The following is a 9,888-nucleotide window of genomic DNA, read 5'->3' as shown; positions in this document are numbered from 1 at the left end:
TGGATAATGAAAAGGATGTACGTGGTTTCGGGGACAACGATTGGTCTGTTCTTGCCTTTAGCTTACGTATTAGGTGGTTTTGCAAGAGGAGATGATCATGCGGTGAGATCAGCGACACCGCACTTGTTTCTACTGTCGTGTCAAATCCTAACAGAAAATGTAATAAGTGGCCTTTCTCTGTTTTCGCCACCGGTAAGAGCTCTCGTCCCACTGCTCTACACAGTCTGGAGAATCTTTGTCATCATTGGTTGGTCTAAAGATGTCTGGCTCAACAAGTCGTTACCAATGAATGCTACACCCAATGTACTATCTAATACCTGTCTTTACTCAATTGCAAGTCTTTTTAGAGTCAGTTGATACCAAATCATATGAAATCGTTTTTCAGGTTGTTGCATGGTTCTGGTTTGGACGGTATTTAGCAATAGCGAACTTGGGCTACTTCGGAGTGAATCTACTCTGTTTCTTGATCCCTAGGTTTCTGCCTCGTGCCTTCGACCATTACTTCAGAGAAAGAGACCAAGTGTTGGCGAAAAGCCAAGAAGACAAGCCGGTTCAAGTTCTTAGATCAAAACCTTCTGATCACAAATCTGATTGATCATCTTTGTTTTATTCGAGTGTGTAACGTAACACGCACTTTTAGTTGCTTAATATCGAGATTATGATGAATTTTATTAGTAGGGCGAAAATGAAACAATGTGGTTGTGAATGTACAAATGCTTTGCTCTTGCAACTGAAATGTGAAACCAGTTTACCCACTTGATGATTCTTTGATCTTTAAAAAAAAAGGTTTTAATATTGACTGTCCATGAAACTAACCAGTAGCTCATTCACCATGCCTCGGTCCGGCATCTTCCCTGCAGCTCCATATATTGGAGCCAAGCCTCCAGTGATCGGTCCTGGATTTGCTTTCACCTAAAAAAAAAGGTAATAACAACGAGAGATCAATTGAGGAAAAAGAAAGAGGCAATCAAAAGAATTTCATCAATGGACTCACAGTCTCTACAGCTCCACGCAGATCCTGGAGGAAGTCATCGACTACAGGGACGTGTTGAAGAGTTATACATATATGAATGCTGATCCAAAAGACACATGGACAAAAAGTTTCAAAACAGTGAAGAGAGGAATGTGGTCTTATGATAGTAGAAACACCAATGTTTTGGTCTTTTAAGATTTACCTGTTGGGTCTCTGTAGTGCATTCAAATGCCAACCTTTTGACGACATGATGTCGTTCACTTCAAAGATATCTAATTCTTTAGAACCAAACGCCACAATTGTCATATCTGGCTTTCCAATGACGAACAGTTCATGGATTTCTCTTACGCTGCAGATAACGATAGTTAGTCAGAACTATAAAGAATTGAAACGATTGAAGAAGGGCACATGTAAAAAGTAATTTCCGAACCCTTCTTCTAGTCTCTTTGATGCTTCCATTATCTTGCTTGTGTTTTGTAGGTAGCCTGTTGAACAACAGTAGCATACAGAATCAACCATTTAATCTTTGAAAAACTTTAATGACCAGAAGATTGAGAGAGTGAGATATCTATTGTGAAACCTTCCTCGCCCAGAGACATCATTGCAGCCCAAGCACCAGCAACCAAAGAACCAGGCCTACTCCCAGCTATAGTTGGGGACACGTATAGACCTCCTGACCATTCAGTTACTGCATAAAACACAGTTTCAGATTTGCATGAATTCAAAGTCTTCTTGTTTTCTTAAAGATAGAAATAGCAAAACACACTTACCAGCAACAAATTGGTGCTGTTTTGTAGGTGCAGGGGCAGACATTTGCAGGAAAAAAATTCACATGTCAGGTTAAGATAATACACAAAACTATACTTTGCATAGCACTGAATAGAATATGCAAAAGTTCATAAGAGGAATGTGACAGTGTGAATGATTTCAGGGAAACAAAATTGATTGGTAGCACTCAACCGCCTCTTTTGGAAATGAGATGTTCAAATGGCTACCAATCATCATGTCGGTTGGAGATGAGCGGTTGGAGTCGATGGAAAAAGTGAGTGGTTGTAAGTGATTTTGAGCGGTTGAAAAAATGAAAACCAACCACCAAAAAATATGAGTATTTGGCAACTTCAGTTGCAAGCGAAGATTAAACAATTTGTTTTCATTAAATATTTGTTCATAATGATGATTTTTTAAAAAAGTGGAAAATATTAATGTGTCTGTAGTAATACATGTGAAGAAGTTAAATTTGATTGGATTTTCAATTAGTCTGATAAACTTTTATGTTTTGTTACTAATTTAGGCTTTGAAAATATATACACAATTTTAATTTAATGACAGATTCACTTGTAAGAACTTATAATTAGCCTAATTGTAGAACTAAATTACAATTATATGTTTGAAATGTTTTAGATAATCATCACAACAACCATTAATATTTCAAATTAGGAATTTTAAAATATATTTATTATTGCATACAATTTTTATAATTTAATGGTTATTAAGTTTTCATGTTATAAAATATAATATGTTCTTCCATATTTTATTATTGAATTAAATTAATTTAATTTTTTATAATTTAATATAACATGTACTATTCAACCGCTATAATGCTACCAATCAAGCAAAATACTCAACCACCCTCTTCAACCATACCATTTTTTCTATCCGCTATCTTTAACCGCTCTCTTTTTAACCGCTCTTTTTTCAACCGCTCAAAATTTTCTAACCGCCTCGTTTAAACGTGGTCACCAATCAGAGGCAACAAGGAAACAAAAGTAAGCAATATTGTGGGTATGTTTTTGTAATGAATAGTGACACAACAAGCATGGCAGAATCAGAAGTCAGGAGCTGAATATAAACCAATCGTATGTGCTTGGTACTGAGCCTGGAGAAATTGATAAGAGTGGAAAAATAACAAATACTTACCTTTCTGATCTCATGATTTCTGTAGAGAACTGTACTGGTTCCTTTAGGAGCCAAACCATATTTATGCACGTCCACAGAAATTGAAGTAACTCCTTGTACAGAAAAATCAAAAGCTGGGATCTGGTACCTGGAAAAAGGTGAAAATTCAGTCTCTATGATCTAATTAACCTAAATAGTACCAAGAAATTAATGTAAACCTGAGATCCAATGCTCTGGGGGAAACTACGAGAAGTGGCAGTAGAACAGACATACACATACCATACATTAACTATCAATTATCATTTCTCTAAGTTATGAACTTAGCTTCTTAAGTCCTAAACCTATAAAGTAGATCCGATTTGCAAAAAAGGCAGGCCTTTGATAAGCCGCTAGAAAAAAAGACAGTTACACATACCCAAGTTTGCGAGCGAAAGGTAACACAAAACCACCAAGGCAAAGGTCAACATGAAAGCATATTCCATAGCTAAGAGCCAGTTGACCAAGCTCCTGTAATGAAAGAAAAAAAGGAATGTTTCCAACACATTCATTGCATGTAGAAGAACACATATGTCTTTAGAATTACATGAGAAGGAAAAACCAGTTTACCTCAATAGGATCGATGATGCCATGAGGAAATCCTGGTGCTGATCCAACAATCTGAAAAAAACAAAGCACACGCCCTAACTTTAAAGCTGTATCACAGTAACATACATAAAAGGTGATAATGCTTCTGAAGTTAAATCTTTTAACCATTAAAATGCAAAAGGCAAGGACTGGATATGTAGTAGAGACCATAAGTATTAAACCATGGAACCTGTAAAGGTAAAATTTATAAAACATATTGCAACTGGCAACTCAAAATATTACCATGATGGTGTTTCTGTTAATATGCCGCCTTATTGCCTTCACATCAGCTCGGAAGTCTTTGTCTACTGGAACTCGCCACAACTTGATGTTGAAGTACTGGGCCGCCTTATCATAAGCCGAATGACCCGATTCAGGTATAATCCTACACTTACATATGAAATATTGTTCCATCAATTAAGTTTAAAGTACATATTTGATCAATGTTAAGCGAGGGATGAAATGAAACATACATTTCTGGCCGTGTGATTCCCTTCTTGTACTTCATATAGTCACGAGATGACTTCACAGCCAACACTATACTTTCTGTTCCTCCAGACGTCATGTTTCCACATATTTGTTCTCCTGAAACCGTTTCTTTACTCCCGAGTAACGCAGCAGTCATTGCGACTACTTCTGACTCAAACCGCACCACACTCTGGAACACGTCTATATGCAACGGATTGGTATGCGCAAACCTGGAAAGCACCATCCAAACATACCATACACATCGTTAACTTGAATGATATATTATACACAAATAAAGAAATCGCCACTCTCAGACCCAAGAATAACAACACAAAAAGCAGAAGTCATATTCCATGAAGATAAGAGCAAAAATCTTGCTATAACATACATTGAACATGCTTGATTTATCAATGCAAAATGTCCTTCAGACTCGCCTCCACCTATGTATCTGTTAGAAAAGGTGGTGGAAGTTTAATTAATCTCCACCGTAACCACAAAGAAATTTGAAGAACTAATTTTTTAAAAGGCATCAACTACCAGAGACATACACAGTGCCAGAGCATTTTCCTTGCCAAATAGCGTCATTCCTCTTTTCAATCTCCATTTTCTCGAGAACTTCAACTCCTAGACCTTTTACTGGCAATGTTTCAGCCCGATTCTTTTTCTTAGAGCTACTACCAGATTGTAATTGATCAACAACCTATGAATTAGAAAAACACAAACATCAACTCGTTACACAGATATAAATAAAAAAGACACAGTGGGATGTAACAAACATTGAAAGTCTCTCTAACCAAGAAACATATGCTCTTAAAAAAGAAGCTAGTATGGTTCTGGTCTCAAATCCCAAGTAAAATTTTATATATTAGTGAAAACTTAAGATCACAATGAGAGGCTCATAACTCTATACTATTCAATGACCATCAAAATCATGTTTCAAATAGCCATGGGACCATTTCATGCCAGATAAATTATAAATCCTTAACTAGTGATGCAGCCATCCATCTAGAACATTAAAAAAGAAAAGAAAAAAAAGACAAATGGAAGAGAAGAGCATTTAATAAGGCTTGTTAAGCATTTCTATTTTTTGAAATGTTTCCACTTAAAATACCCACAAGAAGAAGATACAACAAACAAAAAAAAAAAATGGCCATTACAGGAACAATCTAAAGATTCAAACACAAACACCCACCTTTTGTTTCTCAGCATCTATGTAATTCTGAACTCCAGGGATCATTCTGTTTCATTATTCCACAAAAACCATTAGTCTCTCTCACCCATCAAAAAAAAAAAGATTGGAACCGAAGAAAATAAGATATGGGATTAAAAAAGATTCTCACTTGAGGAATCCCATGATAAACCCGACAAGACACGCTTTCAATCCTTTGTCGTTCACAACGCCCAAGACAGATCCGATGATCTGAGCGAGGAAAAGAGTGAGAAGGGGAGCCAAGAGCAGAAACAGAGGCTCAAACTCAGACAAACGCGAGTTTAACGAGCCTCGAGCTTGCATCACCATTGATTTCATCGAAGAATATGAAAAAAAATCCATTTTTTTTTCCTTTCTTCAGGGAGATTGAGATGGTGAGAAAAAAAAAAGTGAATCGTTTGGGACATAGAATAAGGAATATAGAAAAAGGATAGATAGGATGATCATCATAAAACGAGGTCATCTCGTGAATAGTGTATGAGATTGCGACAAAAGGTCTCTTTTTTTTTTCCTTCATTTTTTTGGCGCTTTGTGTTTTTTTAGTTGCGTGTGAAGTCAATTTTTTAAAGCGAGTTACTTTCAGAGACTCTCTGATCTGATGGGGTGGTGAAAGCTACACGGCATCTAACTGGAACCAAACTCAAACTTTTATGTATATATATATATAACTAGTTTGGTTTATCATTTTATAATTAGAAAAAGAACGAACACAAACACTAAAATCAGAGCAGACTCCATATTAATTGGGTGCCTTGTTCACTTCCAAGATTAATTGGGTGCTTCAACAATCCAGGTTACCTACTAGAAGCTTAAGATTGTATTAACCTTCTGAATATTGTTAACTGCCTGAGCATAGAGGAATTGAATCAACGGTCAAATCAGTGAAGCTGAGACTTTTCTTCCGGAAAAAAATTTGATCTTTCGTATTGGGTATGTGAAGCTGCTGGATTTTGTGGCTTAATTAGTAGACTTGTCTGACTCGGACTTGCCAAAGCTTATCAGGTAAAGGTATTGTGGAAACTTGAAGCAATCTCCAACTGCAACCCCAAAAACAACTCCGACAATACACAAAATATAACCAAACCCACACTTTAATCAAATTTGATGGAACTTGTGGAATTTTTTACAGAGAGGGTTCATTGAAGCTCCTAGCAAGTCTTGTAGCGATGAATAGAGTTGACTTTAGGACACATGAAAGAAGACAAATCTCTTTCAAAAGCCAAGCTTGGACTAAATATATTCGGATAAAAAGCATATTCCCACAAAGAAAAAGAGCCAAAATGACATTGGAAACCATACGAATTGTGTCTTAATCAAAGTCATTAGATTGTAATGACACAAGTGAACAAACCATCCAAACCAAATACAAGAGAGAGAGAGAGAGAGAGTTTTTTTTCTCTCTTCTCAAGGTAAATCATCTAGGAATAAAAACAAAAAAGGACAAGACAGGAAATGATAGAAGGATTGCTCATATAGTATATAGGAAGGCAACAACAATCATGTATGCTAAAAACAATCTGACTTGATGGTTCAGGCGTAGTTCAACCTGAATATATCGTTGAACACGTAAAAGCTTCCTTGTGGCGTCGGCATCAAATGAAACATCTGAAAGCACACACAATGAAAAAAACAGTTCATACATGTGTTGTTGTTAGATCAAGACCAAAGAATACCAAACCAGACAATACATATAAGCCAAGCTTGCTACATAAAGAAACACTAGAGGAGCTCAAGAAACTTAACAAATGACTGAAACAGGGAACATGCCAAGTAGGTTTATATACTCCCACCACACGAACACAAACCAGGAAATACACAAGATTGGATAAAACAATGTTACAAAGTCATAAGAAACTCATCAATTTTGGCTTAGGGAGGGAGCCATCTCTCTACAATCTAATCCACAAAACTCAGAGCTCAGCTAAATTTGCCAGACTAAATAGGAGCTCAAAACGAATCACATGACAAGGAGCAACACATCATTGGAAGGATCTGTCTAGTCACAGGAGAAATTCAAACTTGGGAATAGTCAGATTTACAGATCTATCAGCCAATTTCTAAACCCTAACGATCTAATCAGATATAGATCAATCGAGGAGAAAGAGAGAGAGAGAGAGAGAGAGATACCTGGCTGAACTTGAGGGTGTGCTCCTCGCCGGCGAGCTGGAGGTTACCGGAGACGAAAACGAGCATACCGGAGGCAGGACCAGAAGGCTGGCAATCAACGGTGGAGATGTGGTGCTTGCACTGGTTAAAAGGGAGAGAGGTGAGCTTAGCGACGATGCTCTGAACTCCTTGGATCTTTTGACCTTCGAAGGTGAGCATAGAAGCTTCCTGGTAAAGACCAGCGAGACCGACGCGGTTAGTATCGAAGGTGGAGTAGTAATGCTCGACGAAGGCCTTGGACACTGCATCGGGATCCATCTGAGACATTATTGTTAGATTTGATTTGTGAGTCGCAAAAATGGGTTTTTGGTTTTTCTTATCTTTTTATTTATTCTCTCTTGGAAGAATGGAGACGACGGATCTTATTATATAATCAAATGAATCTCATGTGAAAAATCTTTGCGTCGCTACGACGCTGCTTTTATTTTTTCCTTTTTTCTGTTTTTTTTTTCCTTGTCATTTTGTTATTTTTTTACTCTTTTTTTATAATCATTTATATACTTTTTTCCAACAGAATGCCTAGAGTAGCTAAGATTATTTATGTACAATGTATGAACTAGAGTACCTAAGATTTGTCTTATTTTTAAAAATAATTATTCTAATACAGCTAAGATTTATAAAAAACAATTTATTTTTATTTTATAAGTTTAGATATTTAAATTTGATGTGATTTTAGATATGTACATCTTAGATATAACCAAAAAAGGTTACCAATAAATTTTTCTTGTATATTATATAAATAGTTGTATGTTTTACAGCTTATATATTGAATACAAATTATTTATCAATAAATCACATTAAATTTAAATTTTTCATTTTTAACTATGTGAGATTGAAATATATATGTAAACAACGATTAATCTATTGAAAAATTAAAATATTACCTTGATAATGGATATAAATATATTCACACGTAAATTTAAAAACATACCAATATTATAATGAATTTATTGTTTGAATTTATAATCGTTTATACCAAAAAAAAATAGTCCATAAAGTAATCTCACATTTATTATAAATTTAGAAGAAAAAAATTAATGGCTTATTATTTAACTTAACTTCAGGTAGGAATACTTAGTATATCTCATGTATCCCGGTTCATGGAAGAGTTCATCTTGCTTCTTATGAGTTGGTCGTTTTGATGTCCTTTTGGTTACCAGTTTAATTTCCTTCATTTGAGTTTTAAACTCTAGAAATATATTTATTTTATATTGGCTTAAATTGTGTTTTACAATGTATACTTCAAAGTTTAATCAATACTATCTCGCCAAAAAATAATACTTAACTTAATTTTTTTGTTCAAAAGAAAATAAAAATTTGGTTTTAATTTTTTTTTGTTGTATCCCCTTTGTAATAAAATGGAAGTACACAACACTGTTTTGTAGACTATATAATTTTAATAAATTGGTTATAAATAGGTTATAGATTAATTGGTTACAAGTTAAATAGTGAGTTCAATTTTAATTTATTTTCGGAAGATTTTATTATTATAGCGCGTTGTTTCCAAAAATCTTAAAGAGAATATTCTAAAGAATCATTTGATATCATCTAACTTACCATATTAATTTTCTTTATTAAATTATTTATCAAATCAAATCTTTTGATATCTAACTTAACATATTAATTTGTTAATTATCATTATACTTCACCTCTCATTTTTATATATGAGTCTATTTTGTGAAACAAATAAATTATCATATTATTTATTATAATTAAAAATAGTTTTATTTCCAGATATACCATAAGTTGAATTTTTAATAACAAACATAAAATTTTCAATCAATAAAATATTCAAGGTTTAGTAATATTATTATTTAAAAATAATATCTATTGAATTAAAAATTTTACTGAGTAACGAGTCAAAATTTTGAATATATAAATTTAATTTCATATTTTTGTTGAAATTTTATATAATATAAGAAACTTTGAATAATTTATTTTGAAATATTTTTAAAATATTGAAACTTGATATAGAAGTTAGAAACTATAAATACTATAAATTTATTTGTTATAGTAATATCAATAATATGTCATTATAATATGAAAGAATTTCAAGAAACCAAGTATATTAAAACTAAAAGTATAACAATATATTAAATTATTCATAATATAATAAATAGCTTTTTTAAAACCAAATTTACAAAATTATGTCTTATAATGACATTTAAGTCATCATGTAAAATATACATTATTGAAATATCTTCATATACATAAACTAATACAACATATTAAATTTTTATTTTAAAATATAAAATATACAAAATTTTGTATAAAATAAAATTTAACCGGTGTTATTGCACGGGTACTTATCTAGAATCATTAACAATATAAAACTTACAAAATAAGTGTATTTTTCCAAGCCATCATATTTAGCATATGATTTAATTGCATAATCTTTTATCAAAAAAAAACTTTTAAAAACAATCACATAAATTATATGTTATATAAAAATTACGATATAAATATAGTAATAAGATTATAAAGGTTTGTTGGCATATAAAAAGCAAATATATATGTATAATTTTGTTTTGAATAAAAAAAAAAAAAAAAA

At 33.2% G+C, this 9,888-nt stretch overlaps 3 protein-coding genes across 3 annotated transcripts; 1 reads left to right on the top strand and 2 right to left on the bottom strand.

Annotated features, from left to right (window-relative positions):
• Window positions 7-755, top strand: LOC104741405. The gene is made up of 2 exons (XM_010462264.2): window positions 7-303; window positions 386-755. Exons 1-2 carry the CDS (start codon window positions 7-9, stop codon window positions 593-595), a joined length of 507 nt encoding a protein of 168 aa, XP_010460566.1. The 3' UTR covers window positions 596-755.
• Window positions 653-5,652, bottom strand: LOC104741406 (sphingosine-1-phosphate lyase). The gene is made up of 15 exons (XM_010462266.2): window positions 5,302-5,652; window positions 5,154-5,199; window positions 4,510-4,661; window positions 4,350-4,409; window positions 3,967-4,191; window positions 3,737-3,878; window positions 3,476-3,526; window positions 3,285-3,376; window positions 2,891-3,017; window positions 1,744-1,759; window positions 1,554-1,661; window positions 1,404-1,458; window positions 1,176-1,322; window positions 995-1,073; window positions 653-912 (listed from the first exon to the last, which is right to left on the bottom strand). The coding sequence occupies exons 1-15, from the start codon at window positions 5,511-5,513 to the stop codon at window positions 790-792; spliced, it is 1,635 nt and encodes a 544-aa protein (XP_010460568.1). The 5' UTR covers window positions 5,514-5,652; the 3' UTR covers window positions 653-789.
• Window positions 6,428-7,697, bottom strand: LOC104741404 (nuclear transport factor 2). Its single transcript, XM_010462263.2, has 2 exons — window positions 7,299-7,697; window positions 6,428-6,776 (listed from the first exon to the last, which is right to left on the bottom strand). The coding sequence occupies exons 1-2, from the start codon at window positions 7,602-7,604 to the stop codon at window positions 6,702-6,704; spliced, it is 381 nt and encodes a 126-aa protein (XP_010460565.1). The 5' UTR covers window positions 7,605-7,697; the 3' UTR covers window positions 6,428-6,701.

Source organism: Camelina sativa, chromosome 14 (assembly GCF_000633955.1).
Source record: "Camelina sativa cultivar DH55 chromosome 14, Cs, whole genome shotgun sequence".
Taxonomy (NCBI): domain Eukaryota; kingdom Viridiplantae; phylum Streptophyta; class Magnoliopsida; order Brassicales; family Brassicaceae; genus Camelina; species Camelina sativa.
Note: the sequence above shows the minus strand (reverse complement) of the source record. Positions and strands in the feature narration are given on the sequence as shown.

Bases quoted from the DNA above. Each gene is read 5' to 3' on its own strand.
- LOC104741405 (XM_010462264.2), top strand. From the start codon at position 7: ATGAAAAGGATGTACGTGGTTTCGGGGACAACGATTGGTCTGTTCTTG. The intron at 304-385 runs GTACTATCTAAT...ATCGTTTTTCAG, and splicing joins CAATGAATGCTACACCCAAT to GTTGTTGCATGGTTCTGGTT.
- LOC104741406 (XM_010462266.2), bottom strand. From the start codon at position 5,513: ATGGATTTTTTTTCATATTCTTCGATGAAATCAATGGTGATGCAAGCT. The intron at 5,200-5,301 runs GTGAGAATCTTT...ATAATGAAACAG, and splicing joins TTTATCATGGGATTCCTCAA to AATGATCCCTGGAGTTCAGA. The intron at 4,410-4,509 runs GTATGTCTCTGG...CTTTTCTAACAG, and splicing joins GGAAAATGCTCTGGCACTGT to ATACATAGGTGGAGGCGAGT.
- LOC104741404 (XM_010462263.2), bottom strand. From the start codon at position 7,604: ATGTCTCAGATGGATCCCGATGCAGTGTCCAAGGCCTTCGTCGAGCAT. The intron at 6,777-7,298 runs GTATCTCTCTCT...GTGTGCTTTCAG, and splicing joins ACACCCTCAAGTTCAGCCAG to ATGTTTCATTTGATGCCGAC.